The sequence below is a fragment of the Sodiomyces alcalophilus genome, assembly GCF_042370955.1.
Source record: "Sodiomyces alcalophilus JCM 7366 unplaced genomic scaffold ACRALscaffold_10, whole genome shotgun sequence".
In the NCBI taxonomy this organism is placed as follows: Eukaryota; Fungi; Ascomycota; class Sordariomycetes; order Glomerellales; family Plectosphaerellaceae; genus Sodiomyces; species Sodiomyces alcalophilus.
Genome location: NW_027263541.1, coordinates 742,206 through 765,134, shown reverse-complemented (window position 1 = coordinate 765,134; position 22,929 = coordinate 742,206). Strand labels below are relative to the sequence as shown.

The 22,929-nt window shown below is 54.5% G+C and overlaps 8 protein-coding genes across 8 annotated transcripts; 4 read left to right on the top strand and 4 right to left on the bottom strand.

Moving 5' to 3' along the window:
* Positions 1-8: 8 nt before the first annotated feature.
* Positions 9-1,004, bottom strand: ACRALDRAFT_2023234 (uncharacterized protein; the record flags this gene model as incomplete). The annotated part of the gene is made up of 8 exons (XM_071020129.1): positions 9-242; positions 283-307; positions 353-375; positions 407-415; positions 503-632; positions 656-826; positions 850-877; positions 961-1,004. Coding segments are annotated over 8 exons (664 nt in total), but the record flags the coding sequence as incomplete, so codon positions are not given.
* A 1,482-nt stretch (positions 1,005-2,486) lies between these two features.
* ACRALDRAFT_1066221 (uncharacterized protein) lies at positions 2,487-6,055 on the top strand. Its single transcript, XM_071017301.1, has 7 exons — positions 2,487-3,302; positions 3,389-3,405; positions 3,474-3,546; positions 3,615-3,755; positions 3,837-4,703; positions 4,786-4,984; positions 5,046-6,055. The coding sequence occupies exons 1-7, from the start codon at positions 3,183-3,185 to the stop codon at positions 5,498-5,500; spliced, it is 1,872 nt and encodes a 623-aa protein (XP_070871194.1). The 5' UTR covers positions 2,487-3,182; the 3' UTR covers positions 5,501-6,055.
* Positions 6,056-7,778: 1,723 nt separating this feature from the next.
* Positions 7,779-10,136, top strand: ACRALDRAFT_2030386 (uncharacterized protein; the record flags this gene model as incomplete). The annotated part of the gene is made up of 3 exons (XM_071020657.1): positions 7,779-7,856; positions 7,938-7,994; positions 8,055-10,136. 3 exons carry the CDS (start codon positions 7,779-7,781, stop codon positions 10,134-10,136), a joined length of 2,217 nt encoding a protein of 738 aa, XP_070871193.1.
* Positions 10,137-10,916: 780 nt separating this feature from the next.
* On the bottom strand, positions 10,917-12,787 carry ACRALDRAFT_2044969 (uncharacterized protein; the record flags this gene model as incomplete). Its single annotated transcript, XM_071021483.1, has 3 exons — positions 10,917-12,454; positions 12,532-12,579; positions 12,661-12,787. The coding sequence occupies 3 exons, from the start codon at positions 12,785-12,787 to the stop codon at positions 10,917-10,919; spliced, it is 1,713 nt and encodes a 570-aa protein (XP_070871192.1).
* A 1,232-nt stretch (positions 12,788-14,019) lies between these two features.
* On the bottom strand, positions 14,020-15,830 carry ACRALDRAFT_1037253 (uncharacterized protein; the record flags this gene model as incomplete). The annotated part of the gene is made up of 3 exons (XM_071015054.1): positions 14,020-14,734; positions 14,794-15,207; positions 15,280-15,830. The coding sequence occupies 3 exons, from the start codon at positions 15,828-15,830 to the stop codon at positions 14,020-14,022; spliced, it is 1,680 nt and encodes a 559-aa protein (XP_070871191.1).
* Positions 15,831-16,306: 476 nt separating this feature from the next.
* Positions 16,307-17,083, top strand: ACRALDRAFT_2037966 (uncharacterized protein). Its single transcript, XM_071020844.1, has one exon. The coding sequence runs from the start codon at positions 16,894-16,896 to the stop codon at positions 17,050-17,052; it is 159 nt and encodes a 52-aa protein (XP_070871190.1). The 5' UTR covers positions 16,307-16,893; the 3' UTR covers positions 17,053-17,083.
* A 9-nt stretch (positions 17,084-17,092) lies between these two features.
* Positions 17,093-19,515, bottom strand: ACRALDRAFT_1066215 (uncharacterized protein). Its single transcript, XM_071017300.1, has 5 exons — positions 19,480-19,515; positions 18,793-19,378; positions 18,376-18,622; positions 17,608-18,297; positions 17,093-17,493 (listed from the first exon to the last, which is right to left on the bottom strand). The coding sequence occupies exons 2-5, from the start codon at positions 18,888-18,890 to the stop codon at positions 17,137-17,139; spliced, it is 1,392 nt and encodes a 463-aa protein (XP_070871189.1). The 5' UTR covers positions 18,891-19,378; positions 19,480-19,515; the 3' UTR covers positions 17,093-17,136.
* A 526-nt stretch (positions 19,516-20,041) lies between these two features.
* ACRALDRAFT_1066213 (uncharacterized protein) lies at positions 20,042-20,849 on the top strand (the record flags this gene model as incomplete). Its single annotated transcript, XM_071017299.1, has 1 exon — positions 20,042-20,849. A coding segment is annotated over exon 1 (293 nt), but the record flags the coding sequence as incomplete, so codon positions are not given.
* Positions 20,850-22,929: the final 2,080 nt, after the last annotated feature.

Sequence of the window (22,929 nt, the reverse complement as noted above, 5' to 3'; positions counted from 1 at the left end):
GTAAACACCGGGATCCACATATTGTATGTTGGGCATGAAGGTGAAACGAGCATGGTGGAAACCAACGCCGTCACGGATGCCTTGCTTGAACAATCGGACAACCGGGAAAATAAACCGGCTGTTGGGGCTGCAAAGGTAGCCCATGCGCAGTACATACCGGTCGAGGATGCTAGATGCAAAAGTCAGAGGCCCTGAACCGGTGTCAAGGCTGTGTCTACTGGATATCTGGGCATTCTGCAAGCCTTGGCCCTTGCCAGGGGCCCTGTATGTACCCGCCGTCACAATCCTCATGCTTGGCTAAATACAACTACGGCAATTCCGCCATGTTCTCTCACTTAGACAGCCTACCGACTTTATTGGCCACATCGTGTTTCGCTCGCTGTCAGTCGTCTGGGTTTATTTACACAGCGCATGGCTACCGACGGGCAAGACGGGACTTATACAAAAAAATACCGCAAGGCCAGGACAGAATTGGTTTACTTTATACCCAATTGGTAGTCACCAGAAATCTCGTGTGACGGAAGTGAAGGAGACCGGAACTCGACATCTCGGATTATCAATCCCGTCCCAAGACCTGCCCAGGACAGGATGAGAAGCTTCATGAAGTGTCCTCCCGCTTCCGGATGGCGCAACTCAAGCAGGGACGTTGAGACACAGTCATATACAGTGCGGATGATGTTGCGTCGAGAATTGCGTCATAGCCTTCCTCTTGTGCAGGCTGAGCCGATCCTGTTCGTTGGATTGCAAGAGACTTGGCACCATGGGGACCCCCTGTGCTTTGTTGTATTGATACGAGACTCCCAACAATATGCGATGCGGTTTTTGTCTGAATTTTCCAGCGCCACACACAGAGGCGAATGCAATATAGCACGACCCTCTAGGGTGGATTTTATCTGTACAACGTACGCGAAGGAAGCCTGCTACTCTTTTCTTCAACACGATATTAAACCGCTTCTCTACTGCTGTGTTGGGCTGGTCAAAGCGGTCGGCCGACCGTCGATCATTTGTCTTGAGACGAGTTTTTATATACTGACTTGGCGATTAATCCCTCGGATGCGCAGAAAGGACGGTCAGTCAGCAAGGGTCTTCATACCTTGTATGGTATTTCCATCACTTTAGCCGACCACCCCACGCATTGCATCCTCCAGTTTATAAACAACTGTCCGGGACGTATACAATACAACGCCATCTACTTCGTAGGTAAGAATGCAGCGTCTCTCCTGGGAGCTGGGGGAGTCTGGTTATTCGTTAAAGAAAAAAATAAAAAGGGAAAAGGTAGTATTTTAGCGGCGAGTCAGCTGAAATTTACATGTAGGTATTGGTACAAAATTTGGAGTTGGAATGAGGCTCTGATTCCTTTCCTCGCTTCTCAATAGCCCCACGGCGACGCTACTTGGAAATACTGGATTACTTTGCTTTTTTTTCGTCCTGTTCGTTTTGCTTTTCTTTTCCTTTTCCCCAGTGGGATATGTCCTTCTTGTCAACCAGCAGGACCCGAGTATGCTGTACGATACTGTCAGATCGTATCCAACAACATAATTATAATTCGCAGGGTCCTACCTGAGGGTCTTATGTAAACTATATCAAAGCAAAGCACTACTGGGGCGCTAACCCCGAGTCAGGTCCATATCGGGCCAACCAACATGACCCTGGCAGTCAAATATCCAGGGTCTCAACGATACGATGCGATGCGAGGAGAAAAGTGGCAATCTGTATGCACCTCACCGGTATGACCATAAAGCCACTGATGAGGAGGCGGGCTACAACATACAACGTACAACGTAAATATGGCAGTGGTCTAACACGGAGATCTTCATAGTGCCCAGGAGGTGTGTATCTGGCTACGATGGCCAGGAAATTTTTGCCATTCACAGTGTATGTAATGCCTATCTCTGAAGTACTCTGTACATTATTCCTCGGTAGGACGAAAGCAACGGGTTCGGTCACTCCCCACCCCTGTTGCATCCTCTCACGTTCCATTCAACGCCCCCCCGCTCCGTCCCTGTTCCCCTTCCACTATTGACCTTAGCTGATAGGCGGTCCCCACCGTTCCCACTGGACTTGCCCCCTTGTCCAGCCACAGACCGAGAATGGCATTACGACGAGCGAGGTACAAGTACTTGTCTGGGGCTTACGTACCACTGTACAAAGGCTTCAGAGATCCTTCCTAAACCTTCTCAGGACGTTCCCTTCCGTTCCTAGTGTGGTCTCCCCTGTTTATTCGTATCAGCCAACATTAGGAAACCCGTTTGCTAAGAAGTCGGTACCTTGACTTGTCCTTTTTTAATACTGTACCTAAAACCCGACCATTCGTTCTTGCCGGCCCGCCTCGCGTCTACGAATAGGTACATACGAATACATTTCTCCCAAGTCAGCCCGCCTACTCGAGCCTTGCGGCAGGTTCTTCTTCTTTTTTTTTGTTGCAACTACGGGGCAGTACGAGGAAGTCTGCAGACTGCAGGCGAGTCCCCACCACCACGACCACTACGACTTGCGGCGACCACCGCGACCGACCAACCACGACCATCAAACACCATTCTTCTCCTCCCTCTCCACTTCAAACCCTCTTCGAACATAGCCAACTGCTTGGACGCGGCAGCCATCTCGCTCTGGCTGCTAGTGCGACTGCTTCTTGTCGTCCAACTCCTGCCACCTGGTCCTGTTTTGTACGTCAGGCTGGTGCTCCTTCCATCGCTCGCTCGCGCGTCTTCCTCCAGTCAGCCTCTTCACAACCCCCTACTACGTCGACATCACATCGAACACCTTTCAAGTTCATGCTGCTACCGTATTGATCAGGGGTTTACGAACCGCCTTTACGGTGTTCGGATTCACACGCCGCGGTTGAACTCCTCTGACCCGATTTGCTTCGATCGGTTCCCGTTTTCTGCTGTCGAGACAAAAGCGAGTAACCCGACCGGGGGAGCATTTGGGTGGAGGGTGGGAGAACGGTTTCATACATCTACTCTCGTTTGGATCGAAGACCGACTCAGATCATCAACCTCTCCCTTTCTCGCGGCAGCCTGTATTCAATTACCGCGGGCGGAGATCTCTTTCCGTTCCATCCTGCCGTTGGAACTTGATCGCTATTAACGATTTTCGACAAACCAACCCACTGCGACGGGCGATTGAATTGAACATTGTGTATCTCTGAAAAGACACATCGGTCTCGAACATAAATCGCCATGGCACAAAAAGGCGGACGTGCGCCTGCTCCGGCGGCGGCTGCTGCTGCTGCGAAAGCGCCCACACCCGCGGCCACGACCACATCAAGTGGTGGCGGCGGCAGCAACTCGAGCGACTTTGTAAGGGAGTCCCCTTTCTTTCCTGCCTTCCGACCCAACGCGACATCCCCGAATGACTCTTGCTGATCCAATGGCCGTCGGTGCAGGTTCGCAAGCTCTACAAGTCCGTCCAGCCTCGCTATTTCCGCCCACCCGACCGAGTAGGAGCTTACGGCTAACGCGTCGCAATAGAATGCTCGAGGACCCCGCATATTCAAGCATTGTGAGATGGGGAAACGACGGTGACACATTCGTCATCTTGGAGGTACAGAGTTCCAGCGGAGCCGCCGAGTGTTCTCTGCGAAGACGGCGACCATACTGACAATGCTTTAGACCGACAAGTTCACCAACGACATCCTCCCTAGGCATTTCAAACATAGCAACTTCTCTAGTTTTGTGCGGCAGCTGAACAAGTACGACTTTCACAAGCTACGGCGGAATGACGAGAACAACGAATCGCCATATGGGAAGCAGGTACGGGTGTTGCATGTGCATGCGAATGGCTAGTTCGCATCCCCGTCCCCCATGGCCCATGCTAATCATTCGCGAATCCAGGCGTGGGAGTTCAAGCACGAAGCCTTCCGAGCCGATAGGAAGGACAATCTAGACAACATCAAGCGCAAAGCGCCGGCGCAAAGGAAGAACCAGGCTGCCGAGGAGGCTTTCGCGATGAACCAATCCATCAATCTTCTTCAGGAGACCCTATTCGCACAACAACAACAGGTCCAGGCGTTACAGGAACAGTTTGTCGACTTGTCGCGGGCGAACAAGACGCTCGTCCACGAGGTGCACTCGTTGCAGAAGATCGTGGAAGCCCATAGGCAATCACAGAATGAGCTGTTGAATTTCCTCACGAGCCCCGACGAGCGATGGCGCAACAGTAGGTACCCGAACCAAAACTCGGCGCATATCAACGGCGGCACGATGGATGAGGCGCCCGAGCTGCGCCGGGCGCGGGAACTCTTGACCAGCGTCTCGACCAACCCCATGATGGACCGAGAGTTTGAGCGGCTTAACGGGATATATGCCCAGGGCTCGCCGTCCGACTCGGCATCGTCGCTCATGTTCCAGCCCGGATCGATGCCGAACATGATGACGGAGCAAATCAACATGCGCCATCTTGTATACCCGGTCGGCGAGAACGTCGGCATTGATCCCCTATCCCAAGACCACTTCAACAACATCCCGTACACTCTCAACTCGTTGCCCACGGTCAACGAATATCCAGCTCAGGGCGTCGTCAAGGCCGAGACAGGGCCAGCCACGCCGGCTGCCCCGGCAGGCGCGGCGCGACCGGCGACACAAGACAATTCGTTATGGGGACCGAGGAAGCCGAGGGTATACTTGATAGAAGACGATCGCACCTGCTCGCGTATAGGATCCAAGTTCTTGACGCAGATGGATTGTCAAGTTGAGCTTGCGGTATGTGCCGGGCGGTCTTTCCCCCCCTAACCCCCCTTGGCTATGAAGAGTCTGGGAGGGGCGAGCTAACGGAGGATATCAGGAAAACGGCGTGGATGCCGTCAACAAGTGCAAAGAGGTACCGGCTGGGTACTTTGATCTCATTTTTATGGACATCATCATGCCGCACATGGACGGCGTCTCGGCGACGCAACTGATCCGAGAGGTCCACCCAGAAGTTCCTGTGGTTGCAATGACATCGAACATTCGACCCGAAGATATAAGTCATTACTTTAATTGGAGTATGTTTTCTTCCCTCTTCCCAGGTGGACTTTTCGAACTACGATTGCTGAGATGATCCAGGTCTTAATGACGTGCTCGCGAAGCCCTTCACCAAGGATGGAATGTTGCGTATCCTGAGGAAACACGTCCCGCACCTCATGAAGAACCCGCCGGCCGACGAGCTTGCCGTACAGCAGGGCAACACGGCGGTTCCCACCATGGCGTTGCCGCCCGGAATGAATCCCCAGGTGCGCGGGGACACACCGAGTCAATCCCCCGCGACATCCGCGTCATGGCACTCGCCGGGACAGATGCACCAGCAATCTCCCAACGTGGCGAACATGGAATCTGGGTACGCCATGACCAACGCGCAGCAGATGGTCATCGGACCGGGTTCGGCGCAGCGGGCAAGCTTCCCGAATCAAGCAATGCCGGCGGGTATGCAGCAAATCCGGATGGCAGACGGAATGGCGGCCGACGATCGGCCCGAGAAGCGACAGAGATTATACGCACCAGGAGGTGGATATACCCAATAATGTCAAAATGTGACGTGAGGCTAGGGAGGTTGAGTGGGGAGAAGAGGAGCGCAGCGATAGTCCTCCTTTTCTCTATGTTTGTTTTCCGGTTTTTTTCTGCAACAACGCTCAGCTGCGAGGCGCAGCTGCTGATGAGACGTCCGGCATCATGCTATGATGTATATCTTGGGCGGTTCGGCATTTAGCCGTTGGTATTTTATAAACACCCCCGATGGAAAGGAGGGCTGTGATACGGCGACAGGATACATCTATTGGGTCCATATGTCTGTCGCCGAGGGTGGCATAAGGCATAACCCACGGGCCTTGAAGTAAAAACTTTGCATATGTCTTGGTACTGGTCATGGAGTATAGAAGAACCCGCTGAAGGGTGGTATGACGGATCTGGTGGTATACAACAAGCATATGTACACGAAATAGTATGCCGAATGACAACGGACCGATTCTGGTCGAGGCCGTTCCTATCGAGGTGAACCTGGTTGATTTTTACACTACAGTAGGGCCTGAATCAGATGAGAACTCGTTACCAATTGCAACAGTTATTGGGTCGATGAAGGGAAAGGGTAGATTAGAAAGAGTTAAGTTTAGCTGCCTGCGAGGCGGAATTAAATAGATTGGGAGGGATTTTCAAGTGAGGCTCATACGAATACATGATAGATACGTACAGTGAGTACCAAGATAGAGAACGGTCGGACCCAAACGATTGGGTCCAGCACAGACAAGGATAAATAGAATAAGCTTTCCCAAGCAACAGCTAAGGGGACGCGGGATGGGCATCTATTTCCTCCACCTGTTCCTCCGATCGATCTCCCCGGCTTCCCGCCGTAAGACCCTGGGTTCCCCTTGACCGGGGAAGCGCGGAAGTTGCATCCTTATTTTCCGCTCTGACATCTTTCCACCTGCAGGTCAGGGATCTTGGGCGAGTCAGGGGGTTGGCAGGTCGTGTAAAACGGTGGCAGGTTTGTATGAGAGAGTGTGGTGTGTCGTTTGTAAAGCGCTCTTCATGTTGCGATATCCCCTCCCCCCTGCATTCATGGCCGGTCTGGACCTGGCGGTAGAGCCCCTCATAAGGTATGCCAAGCTCTTTCGACCTCGTCTAGGCCCTCGGTGGGGTAGCTGATGGAATTATGCACGCCATGGGAAGGGAAGGGATGGAGGGAGGGTCGATGGGGAGGGATGGGAAGGATTCGAGTTGAGCTGAGGGTGGGGGAGATATATCGATAGATTGATGTCTACGTTGTACGTTGTATAGGTATCTACGTGTTGCTGTGGGTGGCCGGAGTGCATGGCGGATATGGTCTGGTATGGAGGTCCGAGGTACAGGTCGCGAGAGAAGAAAGAAGAAGCATGGAGTTTCCAGATTGGCCAATTCGTCCAGGAAGTTTTGCGTTCGTATTTGTCTTGACAACTTCATAGAGGGTGTTTTGCAATTTAATAGTCTCAGGGAGTTTTGGCTGCCTCAAGCCAAGCCGTTATTGTACTATAAGGTACCTAGCTAACATGGAAAAGCGAGCTACATATGCGCTCCCATGTTGTTGCTCCACCTGTCTGCAATCTATTATCTGAAATACATCCTTTGGGAGTTGAGTTGGATATTTGCAAAAATAGCACGAAAAAAAAGTACGTCCAGTGTATTGTGTTGTGTTGTACGCCGATGATGGGCCGGGCGGACGGTTGAGTCGACTATGCATCAGAACAAAGTTGGCTCCTAGTCGCGGTACTCGCGGATACTCGACCACTAAGACGTCTAGACAGGTTTTACAGTACTTCGTATTCGTACAGCACGAATACATGTGTTACAACTCCCCTGGGACTTTACGGCCACTATCTTCAACTTGCAATCCAAACTAGGAGTTAAAGTCGACTTGTATATACTTTTTTTGAGTGTACGAAACAGGTCTTCCTGTCGAACGTAATTTTAAGTGAAGAGAAATAATATCCCAGAACAAGGGAAAGATGTCAAGTTGGGAAGAAGTGGAAATACAAGAGTTCCATTAACATACGTTGTACGAAGTAGAAGCGACAATGATCGGTGAAGATATTCACCGAGACAATTTACCAGCTTACCGCGGTGAGATGAGGGCACACCGAGGAATATACCGGAATTCCCCCCACCTTGACTCACACATCTGAACTTCTCCCACCAATTCACCTTCCACCACACCACGAGTCTCCACCTCATCTAGAGCGCGCGACTTTAATCCAATATAATCCGAACAATTATCATCGTAATCCTACAGTCCATTGATTTATTTGATTATCCAGAAGCGCGCGACGGCTCATGTCGCACAAGGGAAGATCGGGCAAGAAGCCCGCACGAGCGGCTGAAGCCAAGAGAGAAGATGTCCTCCAGGCCGTGGTGAGTGCATCCATTGTTGAAAATTGGCTTTGTTCCTTCTTTTCTTCTTTTCCCCGTTCTAACGCTCTGTCGTCAACCTAGATCATTGCCGATTCCTTCCAGGACCGGTTCCAACCGCTCACCATCGATAAGCCACGAGTATGCTTCCCCCCTCTCACATGCGCCCGGCGTTGTATTGACTGTGGCCCTCGACGATAGTGTCTTATTCCCCTTGCCAACACTCCTCTGATCGAGTACACCCTCGAGTTCCTGGCCATGAATGGTGTCCAGGAGGTTCACATCTACCCCGGCGCCCATGGTGAGCAGGTCGAGGATTACATCAACAGATCGCGATGGGCCACAGACTCTGGCCGAAGCCCCTTCTCCGGTATCTCCTTCATCCGCGTCTCCGATGCCCGTTCCGTCGGCGACTTCCTCCGAGACCTCGACAAGCGCGGCTACATCGATGGCGACTTTATCCTCGTCCACGGCGACCTCGTGTCCAACATGTCGCTGGACCGCGTGCTTGCGGCCCACAAAGCTAGGAGACAGGCTGCTGCCACCAACATCATGACCTTGGTTCTCCGGTCGGGCGGCGAGGAGCAGCATCGGACCAAGGCCAGCGCCATCACCCCCGTGTTCGTGGTCGACACCAAGACCAAGCAGTGTTTGCACTATGACGAGACCCATCCTCTGCAGAGCGACCGCTATCTGACCCTCGACCCGGCCGTTATCGACGAGCTATCTTCCGACTTTGAGATCCGTGCCGACTTGATCGATGCCCAGATTGACATTTGCACCCCGGAAGTCCTGGCCCTGTGGTCCGAGAGCTTCGACTACGACCTGCCTCGGAGGAACTTTCTGCATGGCGTTCTCAAAGACTGGGAGCTCAACGGCAAGGCCATCTACGCCGAAGTGTTCGACGAAGGATACGCGGCTCGCGCGAGCAACTTGCAAATGTACGACGCCATCAGCCGCGACGTCATGGGCCGATGGACCTTCCCCTTCATCCCGGAAAATAACATCATGCCCGACCAGGGCTACCAGATGCGCACATATGGTGTCTCTACCGAGGATGGCGTCCAGATTGCCTCCAACAGCAAGCTGTCCAACTCGATCATCGGCCGGGATGCCGCGGTGAGCTCCGGCAGCACCGTCACCGGCAGCGTCATTGGAAGACGGTGCAAGATTGGCCAGAACGTCGTCATCGAAGACAGCTACATCTGGGACGATGCAGTCATTGGCGACGGCGCCGTCATTTCGCGGTCCATCTTGGGATACAACACCGTGGTCGGGAAGGAGGCTTCCATCCCCGCTGGCTCGGTTCTGTCCCGCAACGTCGTCGTCGGCGACCACGTCAAGCTGCAGGAACCCGCCATCCTATCCGTGGTTACGCACGACGGCACCCCGGTGACCACCGACGCGTCATTACTGGGTCCCTCGGGCAAAGGTGCCACGTACGTCGACCCCGAAGCCGAAGACATCGACCCGGAAGACCCTTCGACCTTACAACGGTCCCTCATCTATTCGCTGGCCCACCTCTCCCTCTCGTCCTCCACCGTTTCCACCCTCGACTCGGAAGGCTATTACGACTCGGACGACGGCTCCATGGCCACGCCCGTCTCCGGGGACACCTCCCGAACCCGGCTCTTCTCCTTCGCCTCGGACGACTCGGGCGCCGCCCTCGGCAAGACGTCGTTCCACCACGACGCCGTGCAAGGGCTCCTCGACGCCCTCCGCGACGACACGGGCGACTTTGAACCGGCCAAGCTGGAGTTTATGGGCCTCCGCCTCGCTAACGACGCGTCGGATGCGCAGATGCGCCGCGCCGTCGCCGCCGCCTTTGCCCGCCGCGCCGCCGAGCTCCTCACCCCCGAGCACGGCGGCCTCGACGCCTCCAAGGCCGCCGACCGCGCCCTCTCGCGCAAGGGCGCCTCCCGGTTCATCCACGAGGTCGGCGTCGGCGACCCGGCCACCGACGCCGAGCAGGTCGAGTTTATCCTCTCGCTGCAAAAGGCCCTCGTCACCCTCGCCGGCTCGTCGCGGACCCTGGTCCTCGAAAACGCACGCGCCGGTACCCTCCTCGCCGCGCTCCTGCAGCAGCTGTACAACCTCGACGTGCTCGAGGAGGACGGCATCCTGGCATGGTGGGACGAGGAGCGCGCGCTCGGCGGCGGCAAGGACGGCGAGGTGGAGAGTAAGATGAAGGCGGTGCGGGAACGCTGCCGTGTCCTTGTCGAGTGGCTCGAGAACGCCTCGGAGGAAGATGATGACGATGAAGACGATAGTGACGACGAGTAATGCTTTGCCATTCAGGATCATATTGATGCGTTTGCCTGCGGGCTTTTTTCTTTTATTTTTTGCGCTTCTGTTGTCTTTCTCCTTTCGTGGCCAGGGTACCATGGATGGCCCTGTGGATAGGTTTGGGTTACGACGAGGATAGAGAAACAAAACAGTCGGTCGCAGGTGCTGCTGGTATATCGAGCCTTTACATGTGGATGGGCTGGGGTATGAAAAGGCGAGAAGACGTTGGGATTGGGGGGTTTTCAGGATTCCCTACATGCGTCGCATTCTGTGAGGATAGAGAAAACAAGCTCCAGAATCCTGGAGGACGGGGTAGAGTAAAATACGACATCATGTCTGAGTCTTTGGTGATCCATGTTTTCGCCGGTGATTATTATCTGGGAGCATACCTCCATTAAGGAATCGCATCCTTTGATCTAGACAAGTCCAAATCGTACCTGTACAGTATAATGGAAGCCTGACATGGCAAAGGAAGATATCACGCCTGCCGACATCATACCCGTGCTAGGTCGTTTCTTCCCTCGAAACATTCCCTAAACCTGTCCGCCAGACGCCGATGCTCCTGTCTGTACAAGGCCACCCCTTAACCCTCCAGTCTACCGTTTTCGGCGACAGCCTCGATCCATGTTACAGCTGTCCACCTTAGCTTTACCGTTTGGGGCAGAAACCCCATGATAAGAGCAACAAATCCCGTTATATAATGGCGCATATGCATGTCATGGCCCATCAGTGTCCCCGGCCATTTAACATATATCGAGACCCAAAAGAATAAAGCTGCTAATAATAGCTTTGCAAGTCGGTCCCGCCGGCGGGGCCATGAGACGAAGGACCTCCGCCACCCCCTGCGCCACCCACGTCGTCGAGGCTCCGGTAGCCGTGAACGCCGCCACCTCTGCCACCACCCCGGCCACCCCTGCCACCGCCACGCGGACCACGGAAGCCGCCGCCGCCTCGCGCCCCGCCTCCTCCGCCGCGAAAGTGGCCGCGACCGCCTCGAGCGCCCGGGTGGTAGCGCTGCGCACCGCGATGACCGTGGCCATGATGGTGTTGGTATTGGTGGTGGTGGTGGTGGTGCCCATCCTGACCGTGGCCACCATGGCGGTTGAAGCGGCCACCATCGTCGCCGTGTTTCCGCTTGGAGGACTTGTTCACAAAGAGCGATTCATACTCGTCCTCGCGGGGATCCTCGGACTCGATACGGAGCATCATCTTTTCGCCGACGGTGGTGGTGAAGCTGAGGGCATTTTCCGCGGCCACCGGCGCCCAGTTTTGTATCTTGGCGGCGTCGATCGGCCGGGCTCCCTTGCGCAAGGCGAGGACGACCAGGGGGAGCGGATTGTCGGTGTGGAACTTGGCTGTCGCGGGCACGGGCCGCAGACACGCGGCCCAGACGGAGTTTTCAAACGAGGATGTGCCGGTGACCTCCCAGCGCATCTTGGCGCCCATGCCGCCCACCTTGTCGAGGATGGAGGCGGGGCATGGTCTCGGGCAGATGAGGATGTTGTTGGCGTGGAATTTGAGGTCGTAGTCGGGTATGTCGGCGGGGATCATGGATTTGGCCAGCTTGGTCAGGGTCTCGGTGTCCTTCTTGTCAAGCATGTAGCCCGTGAAGAAGACGGTCTTCTTAACCCGTAGTCTGCGCGGGCGCATGTGGTAAGGCTGGGATTTCTGTTGGGGTAGGGCGACGGCGGCGTTGTGGGCGTTGATCATGTGCTGGATCTCGGCCACTTCGACGACGGGGTCGAGAGTGGTGGATGTATCGGTCACCTGGACGACTTCGGCGGTGATGGGGCCACGAGTGCGCAGGTGCGGGATCTGCTGGCGCTGGTTGTATTCGACCATGAATTCGCGGAAGCCCTTGACGTGCTTGGGGCGATCCTCGTAGATGCGGATTTCTTCGGCGTTCTTGTACGTCTCCATCATGGCCTCGAGGAAGAGCTGTTTGAAGTGCATGGTGCTCGTGAACGACTGGTTTGTCGGGCTCACGGCGGGCTTGAGGCCGATCATGTCGAAATCGAGACCCTTGCTGCTGACCATCCTCTTAATGAGGTCCGCAAAGCCGCGCTCGGATCGTCCGGTCAGGAGCACGCATAGGGCATCTTTCTGCTTCATGCTTAAACGGATGAGGGCGACAATCTTTTCGTTCCACCAGCCATCCCAGGCGCGCTTCTCTTCCAAATCGGCGCCCTCGCCTGTCGCCGCGAGGATGCGCGAGTCGTGCCACCAGCCTCCATTGATGATGACATCCTGGCTGCTTAGCGTGCCGATGGTCTGTCCGGTCCATAGGGCAGGGTTCGGTAGTGGGGTTTTGAAGACTGTAACGTTTGCCTTGGTTAGGATAAGGCGGATTATGATATCACGGCCATTGGAGAACGGGCCGGGGGGAACGCACGGGTATTATCAAAGTCGTAGATGTGAAGCGCCTTGATGGCATCAACGGCTACATAGCGGCGACGGTCAGCAAAATCCATGGGTTTCGACGAGGCGATCAAAGGATGAGAGACTGTGGCAGGAGACGTACGCGGAAGCTGCTTGTTCGCCACACTCCATCTGCTGAGAGCGGTGATGGTGGGAGACAGGGCGGTCGATGATGTTGAGAGGCCCTTTGCAGCGCCATTCTGCACTAGGGATGCGTAGGCGGAGGTCATGGCGAAAAGACGCTGAAGTTGGAGGTTGGAAAAGATAGGGCGAGCGGACAGAGAGCGGAAACGATGTCGAGATGGGTGAAAGGGAAGACTAAAGGTGGGAGCTGCCAACATCAAGAAGGCGCCGACATGGTAGAGGGAGTCGTGTGTCCTGTCAGTCTACTGGTCCTCTCTCGTCTGGATCAACTAGGCGAGTACGATAACTGTCGTAGCAATTGTAGGGACGGTTGGTTGCAGAGGCGTGAGGATGCAACAAGTCTTGAATCAGGTGCAGCTACAAAGTACTTGGTACTTCTGGTCATTCAGGGACTCAAGGTAGACTCCACTTTTTTTGCTCTACCTTTTCTGACCTTGTTCACCGACGCTTAGTCATCTACATCCCGGTGTATTTCTATACCTAGGTACCTACTTCGTACAACTTCACCGGAACTTCATACCCTGCAGACGTCATCAGGTAAACCCGATGCCAATCCTTTGCCAGCCTGTCGACAGTTATATCGACGCATTTCCATCGGACCACACAGAAAGTAATGTCATCCTCATCAACAGCAGCAATCCGCTACGTCGCCGCCACCTCCAAGAAATCCCCCTTCGGAACCCTCTATCTCCGTTGCCGCGTGAAGCCGGGGGCCGCCAAGGCCCGCGAAGGCGTCACCGCCGTCACAGACGACGCCGTTGAGTTGTGCGTATCGGCTCCGCCTCGGGAAGGGGAGGCCAACAAGGCCGTCGTCAAACTACTTAGTGAGGTAAACCGTTTCCCCCGTCTCACCTCCCCGCGTGACACGCCGTATCGTTCAGCCCGCTACGGAGAGGAGGATGAAGCTCTGCTTCGTACGAACTGACCTCTAACGGGAAGATTAGGTATTGAAAGTCCCCAGGTCGGATCTTCAGATCACGCAGGGTGCCAAAGGACGAGACAAGACAGTGGCTTGGTCTGGTATTAAGGATACCGAGGGTGAGCTCATAGTCGCGCGAGTTGAGAAAATGCTTGGGCAGGCTGTCGAGACTTGATTTGTGCATCCAGCCTGACATAGAGACCCCGGACTCCTCGAGGGACTCGATGCGAATTACAGACGATGTGCAACAGATTTAAGACTCCAAAGGCCGCCCACCTATTTGCAAGGTCTGATTCGGCGTCCACATAATATACACAGGCTCCCTGAGCGCCCAGGATATACAAAACAAAAAAAAACATTCCAAAAAATCACGAGCATGCTGCATTACCATGGCAATATCTATCCCCTTTTCTCTTCCTGCTCTACCCTTACCTTATCCGGCTGCTCCGCCGCTCGTGCCTCGGCCCGCGCCCGCCGGCTCTCATTCTTTTCATGATCCTCCCTCATATGTCGAATCACACGACTCTTCGCCCGAATCCTGTCGCCATAGCGCCAGAACACAAACGGGACAGGAATGAGCGCCACCTCGAGCAGACCAAGGAACGTCCCCGCCCACTGCGGCGTCATGGCGGCGTACATGGACGTCCCCGCCAGCGGGAGCAAGCCACCCGCGAGACTACGGATGACCGCATTCCCCGCCAGGGCGCTGGCGGAGTAGATACCGTATGCGCCGGCGAGGTAATTGGCGGCGTAGACGAAGATGAGCGTGTTCCCGGCGCCGAACGGGATACCAAAGGCGATGGGGATGGCCCAGTGGATCGACGTGGGGAGGCAGGTCCAGGAGAAGACGAGCTGACCGATGGGGGTCAGGATGGCGCCGAGGGCCATGGCGCGGGCGGCGGCCTCGGGGGGGATGCGACCCGTCTTGGGGTCGGGCGGGTGCGTGTTGATGATGCGGCGGACCAGGGGCTCGCAGGCGACGGCGAGGAAGGTGCCGATGCCGATTCCGGTGAAGGCCAGGCCCGACATGCCCGGGCCCCAGCCACGGTGCTGGGAGAAGACGATGGGATACGCCACGAAGCAAAGGTACAGGATGCTGTAGACCGTGGAGACCCTACATAGAGTGTCAGTAGCCAACCCAAAAAAAAAGTCGCGGTTCTAAGTCGGGCCTACCAGATATTAAAGGTCCACAATATAGGTTCCGTGGCGGCCAGGACAAAGGGCCGACCAAGACTGGTCTTGATGACCTGCGTCGTCGACATGCGGTTGTCGTATCGGCACCACCAGCGCGGATCGTCCGTCTCCTTCCTAAGGCGGGCGACCTTGGCGCGGAGGATGTGGGGGGCGTACGTCTCCTTGATGGTGAACATGGCAAGGAGGAAGACACCGGTCACGATAAGGACAATCCAGTTGCACCAGCGCCAGCCGAGATGCTGGAAGACGAAGCCGCCGATAATAGGCCCCGTGGCCGGGCCATTCATAGGGGCCATGGACCACATGGACATGTAGAACGCGCGGTTGTGGTCGTCGGTGAGGTCAAAGACGCTGCCGGGGCCATTGGAAACGAGGGACGCCCCAAAAACGGCGCTATGAATCGCGTTAGACCAGAGGCCATAAGATGAGAGTTTGACAGAAAGACAATGTTCAGCAACAACTTACCCGATGAAGCGGGCGACCAGGATGCCTTGAATGGAATTCGAGAGCCCGCACGGGACAATCATGACCATGAAAACCGAGGTACAGACGAGGTACACCCTCTGACGACCAAACAGCTCGCTCATGGGCGCCACGACGAGGCAACCGGTGGCCAGGCCGATCAGGTACGTAGTAAGGCCGAGGGTGGTGTACGACGTGGACGTGCCAAACTCCTCCATCACACCGGGGATAGAGGCCGTATAGCTCGTGCTATAGAGAACGATGATCCACGTCGCGATGGAGAGGACGCCGAGGCACCAGCCGCGATACCACACGGGCCAATTCCGGGGGTTCTCCGGGTCATCGGGGCCAAAGGTGACCTCGAAATCGGGCGGACGAGAAGCCGTGCTGGCGCCGGTCCGGGTCTGAGCCAAGGTCGCACCGCCGCCGGGCCCTGCCGATGCAGTCTCGATGGTCTCAATGTCGAGGTCGGTTGGCTCTTGCACATCGGCATCGACGACGAGATGGTGCCGCTGGTCCGAGCAGTCGAGTCCAGACCGATCGAGGGAGCCCATACCATTTTTTATTTCGCTCCGAATGGAAGTGGAAGAACTGACGTCGGCGCCCTTCTCAGGGTCGGCAGCGGGAGCCGCCATGGTAAGCCTCTCCGTTCACAACAACAGCAGGGGATCCACCGAGACCCAAATCAACCATCCCGGGTCAGCGTAGTCACGGAGCCGTTTCGGAGTACGCTGGGAAAACCTGAGAAGCCGCCGTCGGATCGAGAGCCAGCCACATCGGAAGCAGTGTATTGACAGGAAGAGCAAAACAATAGATCCCAACGACTAGACGAGAACCCCAGCGCGAAATGCGATTTGATCTAAATTTGTAAGCACTGCCCCACCTGGGCCCCTGTTCAATCATGACCCGTTGATCCTTTCGAGCCGGGTGTTGATTCGCATGTGATCGGACGCATCACATCGCGCAATTGCTTCTTGGATACTAGTATTCCGGAAATCATTCGTCTCTCGAATGAAGTATAAGGTGACATACGGCGTCAAGATAGCCAGATGCTAACCAGGCCTCTTGAAGTACGGGACAGCGGGTCGGTCTGGAGAGGCGCGGGTTGGGACGGATGCTATTGGATATAGGCGGATATAACCGGTAGTGGCATAGGCGCATCCGTCCCTTCGGAGCCGAATCGGAGGATTCCCCGGAGATGTTCCCAAACTTGATGAAATTCCCCTTCTCAGACGGCTTCAAGCCAAACCGACCCCTATCAAATTATTTCAACGAAATGAAAGACAAGAAAAGACAAGGCCGAAAGATCGGCCCTATAGATTCATGCCAACCGAGGTAAAGTGCCTATATATCATAACCAACACCACAAAGCTCACGTAAAAGTAGGTCGCAGCAAGAAAACTCCCCGTAATGCATTCCAAAGAATCGCAACCATGGGCATGAACAGAAGATCATAGACTCCGTTCATTCCAAGAATGAAGTATGGCATGAACAGAAGGAAAAAAGTCATGGAAACACTTCCATGGGTAAGAGAATGCTAGAAACACCAAACAAGGAGGGGAGGCGCAAACAGGGGAAAGACCGCCATGTACCCCCTCCTCTTTATATGACTTTGCAATGACAAGGATAAATGATGCCAATATGAACCTCCGGCTCCACATAGAAAGTCTAGTCTCTCCATCCGCGCAGGCAATGGGAAAAAGGGAGACGCCCGAAACGATTACGAAAGAAAAAAAAGAGCTGGTCATGATGCTCCAAGAACTGCCACGGTTCTAACCCCTCGGTTGGGATGACAGACAAAAAAAAAAGAAAAAAGAAAAAAGAAAAGAAAAGACCCGCTACACATAAACAGCCGCCGCTTCACAGAATGCCGTCCAGACTCCAGTCTCCCTTCCGGGCCCGCTCGAGCACCTCGCGCCCCTTGTCCGTAAGCTCCGGCTGGCCGCCGTTGCCCACCACCTGCTGGAAGAAGACGGGCTGGAAGGGCACCCCGGTACGTTCGCGCTCACGGGCCAACTCGCGCTGGCGCTCCTCCAGCTCCTGCTTGACCTGGGTGGCCTTGCCGAACTGCTTGGAAATGATGGCTTCGGAGACCCCGGACCAGAGTGTCAGCGACTCGTTCTCCCTCTGCATCTCTCGAGGCGGAATAATCTTGGGGGCGACGGTGAGTGGTGCGAGGTCAATAATGGTGACGCGCTGTTCCGGGGGATGGGAGTCCTGATGTGCGAGTCAGTGCCGAAATACCCACCAACATCACGGGAGACGCTGCAACACGCTCATGCTGATTATGAAATGGAAAGAAAGATCGTATAGGGGGAACGGGAGACATACGAATGGCTTCGGCCCGACGGTAAGTTCCACTTTCTCACGCCACTGCCCATTCAGACGCGCCACGATATCCGACTCGGGCACATCCTTGATATTCGTCTTGTCGTCGTTGTCGGGGTCATACCGGAAGACGATGCCCTCGACGCGGTTGGTGGACCGGCCAAGCCAACCAGCTTCAATGTAATGCAGGATCGTCTTGAGTTTCGTCTTGGGGCAGGTGATATAAGTCACGTCACTGACGCTCACGCTCAGGCTGCCGCGGAAGATTCCGCCCAACGAGGCGGCAGGGTGTGTGAGCTGGTAGGTCTCGTTGTCCCGCTTTTCGAGGTGAATAAAGATGCCGAGATTGTGCTCGCCGGGGTAGACGCGAACACTGGTGCCGGTAAACTTGGCGGAGAGCTGGTCGAAGCCCCTGGCGCTGAGGCCGCGTTCAGGGCAATAGATGGCATAGGCGCTGACGGGCGGGTGGTGCGAGGTCTGCTCGGTGAGATAGGATACCCGGACAGGTTTCGCAGCAGGAACGGAGACGTCGTGGTTGGGAATCGCGAAGGAGAGGGTAGATGCGTTCTTGCCGCCCTTCGCTGACCTCAGGCTGGACGAGCTGCTGGCTGTGCCGCTTCGGACTCCGTTGGAGGCAGCCCCAAGAGCCGACGTGTCGATTTTCGGGGCATTGTCCTCGGTGTCCCAGTTACACTGTGGAAACAGACCCGGTCAGTCGAGCCAGTAAAAGGACGCGCTGTGCCCGGGAAGGAAAAATATAATCAAACCCACCCTGAAGAACTCGCCCAGGCATGAATTATATGGCTTGCAAGGCTTGCCCTTGACGTATTTCAAGTCCTTGGTAAACCAGAAGCGGCAAACTTCGAGCATGCGATCGAGGGGTTCGTCCGAGGTGCCGATGGCGACGAAGGCGTTGGGAGCGTCGAGATAATTCCAGTACTCGAGATTCGGCGTCGGCTCTAAGAGCTGGGATGGGAGAGAGAAGCGCACCGACGCAAGGTCGGATACACCGATGAATCTATCCGATAGCGGCGAAAGTACACGTCAGCGCGGGTTTTGACTTTTAGAGATGGATTACGCACGCAGCTGCGGGGGGTCTGAGTGGCAGCGGGGTGATGGGGCGGACCACTTCCGAGGAAAGAAAAAAGAAAAAAGAAAAAGAAAAAGGTGAAAAGAACAAAGACTCACCTCCTGAGAATACCGATAAAGGTCTTCAATTTGGAACCATCACTCTGAGGCTCGTCGGATGTAACAGCGACGGTTGGCGGCGCAGTCGAGGAAGCCATGTTGACGGATAGGTGGTGACGGGCAGCCGAAGTCGGAGAAAAGAAAAGCGAACCGCGCTCGACCACGGAACTTAATCCTCGCTAAATTGGCCCAGAAGATTGGCGAGATCGAAACTATTCAATACAGTGTTGGCTCTGCCTCCAGATGTTGTGGCTCGTTGTGCAGCAGGGAGAACGTGGGAGATGTTGACCTGCGTCCGAGGATCGCACTGGGACCTCGAGGCGAGTCGATCGATCAAGGATGACAGATAAGGTGCTTAGATAAGAGAAACAGATGCTTTGAAAGTGCTGTGCTATGGTCAGGCAGTAGGTACGCAAATATACCCCTGTCTCCGTGTCTCCTTGTGTGAGGGCAGCGACGGTGTGTCCAGCGACTGGTGTCTCCTGTGTGCAAGTTCAAGTCGGGGAGTGGAGGTGAGAGGGTTGTCGATGGCTATTAATTACTACTCAGTATGCTGGAAGACTTTGGCTACCGGACAATTCGAGTTCTGTCACACGGTACGGTACGTACAGGTTAGCAGGTGGGTGACGTTGACGTTGAACTGGGATTCACGTGGGGAAGTGTTAGATAACACTGTGACTACCGTACTGTGTTGCGCGTCGCGACTGTGCGTCCGGTCGAGGGGCCGTGCTTGTCGATAAGCTCCGTCTAATGTCCGAGAGTGGCCGTCTTCTGCTTTCCACGTCTAGGTCACTCCTGAGTACTTCGTACATGCCGCGTAACAGTACCATTGACAATACTGATTGCGGATTCGAACTATGCGTACCTTTGGCGTTGTTTGTTCCCACACTGCTGGCCGACCGTCGTCTTTGTCGTCGTGTTCTCCGAGTGTCAATTGCAGGAGAAAAAGCAGGTTACTGGCAAAAGAAAGGGGGAAAGAAAAAGGTTTCAGGGAAAACATCAGGTCCCTCAATCCTAAAATAAACCCTCCGTCTTCACATTGAAACTCCCATGGCCCATGGCGAGCCTCAAGCGGCTAACTTGACCTGGACCAATCATTCGCGCACATGGGGAATCCAGGAACGGTGACGAGGCCTGTCGTTCTCTGACACGCGCGGCTCGACGACGGAATGGCCAATCGGTCAATATTTGGCGCACTACACTTTTACACTTCCGTGGGCTTTCCCCCTCTATCGATGCTTCATCGTCTCTCATCTCCACGTATCGCCTCTAACAGCTAATGAAACTCTCTGTCTTCAACAAGGAATTATATACTATGGAGTGGAAGATATCGGCAGGCTTTGAGCTACCTAGCCATGCTGCTCCCGAGTCAATCCAATCCGTCAGGCAAAGATAGTCAAGAATGTGGGAGTGCGCGGAACGGGATTTCTGTCTGTTCCACCTCTACCAGACCTACCAACCTCCGCAGTCGCCCTAATTATCGTCGCACATACGCAGCGCCTCTTGTTCAAGGGCAGACCACCTTCAACAAAATCGTCGAGACTCGGCGTAAATGCCTGCCGTACGAAGTAGGCATCCAACGAGTTTCCGGCTTTCGTATTCTATGGATGGTTGACATTAAGCACTCTCCTTCCGAGACCTTGGATAAGTAGGCCCATTCATAGCTTCATCTCCCCTGCCAATATCAAATATCAAATATCCCACACTCTAACCCCCTAGGCCTCGTGGACTATGTCCTCGTTTGTGTTCTCGTTCCCGTCCTTATGTGTTGCTGAACATACCGTAGGGCGCTGAACGAAACGTCACGGTACCTGGGCCCTAGTGCCGATCCCCTGCCCTGGCTAAAGGTCTCGTACTCACGTCTAGGGTCCAACGGGAATCTGCGGTGATCGACATTCTGGCAGATACGTCGTATATAGATGCACCTATCAGTCAGCCTTGGATAAAGTACTCTCTGTCACCGGCAGGGTTGCATTTAAAACTTCCCGGAAGACCAGAGTCCCGGGTAGATGGCGGGATTGGGAAAGAGGCCGGGGTCTGGACAACGGACTATCGGTGGCCAGGGTCGCTCGCTGGCGGACGGTCTTCTCGAAGCCCGCCCTTCCCTTTCCAGGTCTTGATGGTCGGAGCCATCCGAACACGAGCGCGGATCGGTGGCGATGGTGATAAGATCCTCCCGGAATCAAGGGCCGCTGCCGGCGGGTATTTGTACAACGTACGTGTACCTGTACCTACATTTCGTGCAAGGCAGAACGGGCGGTGATCTACGAGACATGTGGTCACCCTCCACCGTTGCCGTGTAGTGTACATGGAGGCATCGTCAATCAATTTCCCGTCAACCCGGTGCACCTGCCTCTTTGGCGACCCACCGTCCGCGGATATCATTGTCTTCGGGAACGAAGGGACGTTCTATATGTGGTTCCATCTTACCGTAGAGCTCACAGACTGCTTATCCGATCCTGTTGCGAAGAACTACACTACACGTACGTTGTATGTCTCGCCATCCAAAGGCCTACTATGTGGGATGATAACGAACGGTCGCCCTCCTTTACAGCCTTATGCTATCGCGCTATCACCGAGTACGCATTCAAAACACGGACTCATCGTGCCATTGCGCTGCGTGCGAACCGCATAAAATAATGGTCCATGGGATGGCACTTTCAACAAAAATACGGAAATTCGGAGCGCGAACTGTCAAATACAAAATTATATGTGAAATACAATCGAAAATAGCCAGACGAGGGGCGTGTTTGCTAAATTGGCCATGCTGCGTCCCTTCTTGAATCCGTTCCTGAAATGACCTCATCGCTTTGCCTCGTAAGCGTGCTGAGCGACGCTGGTGGTTAATACCACGCATTTTTACACTACCTACTAATTACGGAGAAGTAATTACGGTGGTGCCTGAAGAAACGGATACTAATTCATCGCGTTTTTACCTAGAGCTTGCCGTCAATAACAATCTCCCGCACACACAAAAGTCAAAGTACCTCGTTAACAGCGTCATTTAAGCATACGACGCCTCCCCACAGTCACCCGCACCCCTAACCACTACCGCCCTAGCAGAATGTCGTCATTGCAGACCCAACTGGAAGGTACCCCACCCAGCTAGCGCATGGGGCAGATGGGCAGATGAGCAGGGGAAAGACGCGAGTCAGATTGATACAATGTACCTAGGTAGCGTACATACAACGTATTCGCGGTTTCGTTTGCTGGAAGAATCCGCCCATGCACGAAAGGGAAGGTTGATTGCGACGGGACATTGGTTTTGTTCAGAAATGGGGCAACATGGCCGTCCTACGCGCATAGAAAAGTGTTACCCATGGGTTCCCCAGGTCGCGTCGACATCAGATGCTACAACGATATTTCGTCAGGTTCATCACTGTGCGATCGATGGTGTGGTGTGCCTGGAGTTCCTCCGGCGCGATACGACGAACACCCTCCATTTGTTTTCCTTCTAATTTCACCGTTCCTTTCCTTCGCCTTTCCACGGACAGAAACAGAAACTCGATCTCAATACTGACTACCGGCAAGGCGCCTATAGCCCTGCGACTGCTTTTACTACGATAATGTAATTAATTTGTCTTTGCAAGGGACCAATCGCTCCGTGAAAAGAAAAAAAAAATGGGCGAACCGCTTTATTCGTACGTTCTCATAAACCCTCACGAACCCTTGGCGCAGGTCCCGGAAATTGTTCCGACAATCTCTACAAAGTACCTAAAAGTACAAGACAATATGACGCTCCAATCACATTCACGCCCTATTAAATGTTGTGAAGTGGCGGCATGCAATTACATAGGCGGCACATGCGTTGTACGGTACGTTGTATTCTTCGGGAGCCATTTCTTGCGCCAACAACACACGGACTTTATTAACCCGCCCACCCCACTCTGTCGCGTCCCATGGGCAATATGACGTCAGTGCCGCTACTGGTGGTTGGTTGGTTGTGTCCCAGGAACGAAACAAAATTAAAATTATCACAATTATCGATTCCCTCGAACGAGGGGATGCTCATATAATATTTTCTGGTCAACAAGTACCGAGTTTCTTTCTTTCTGCCTTGAATCGTCATCACCATGCTATTCGAGATAAATTCAAACCCGAACAATGCAATCCATCCTAACCTGGCTTCTAAGTAGG

Bases quoted from the DNA above. Each gene is read 5' to 3' on its own strand.
- ACRALDRAFT_1066221 (XM_071017301.1), top strand. From the start codon at position 3,183: ATGGCACAAAAAGGCGGACGTGCGCCTGCTCCGGCGGCGGCTGCTGCT. The intron at 3,756-3,836 runs GTACGGGTGTTG...TCGCGAATCCAG, and splicing joins AATCGCCATATGGGAAGCAG to GCGTGGGAGTTCAAGCACGA. The intron at 4,985-5,045 runs GTATGTTTTCTT...GAGATGATCCAG, and splicing joins AAGTCATTACTTTAATTGGA to GTCTTAATGACGTGCTCGCG.
- ACRALDRAFT_2037966 (XM_071020844.1), top strand. From the start codon at position 16,894: ATGACAAGGATAAATGATGCCAATATGAACCTCCGGCTCCACATAGAA.
- ACRALDRAFT_1066215 (XM_071017300.1), bottom strand. From the start codon at position 18,890: ATGGCTTCCTCGACTGCGCCGCCAACCGTCGCTGTTACATCCGACGAG. The intron at 18,298-18,375 runs GTGGGTTTGATT...CTGTTTCCACAG, and splicing joins GCCTGGGCGAGTTCTTCAGG to TGTAACTGGGACACCGAGGA. The intron at 17,494-17,607 runs GTATGTCTCCCG...CTCGCACATCAG, and splicing joins CCGTCGGGCCGAAGCCATTC to GACTCCCATCCCCCGGAACA.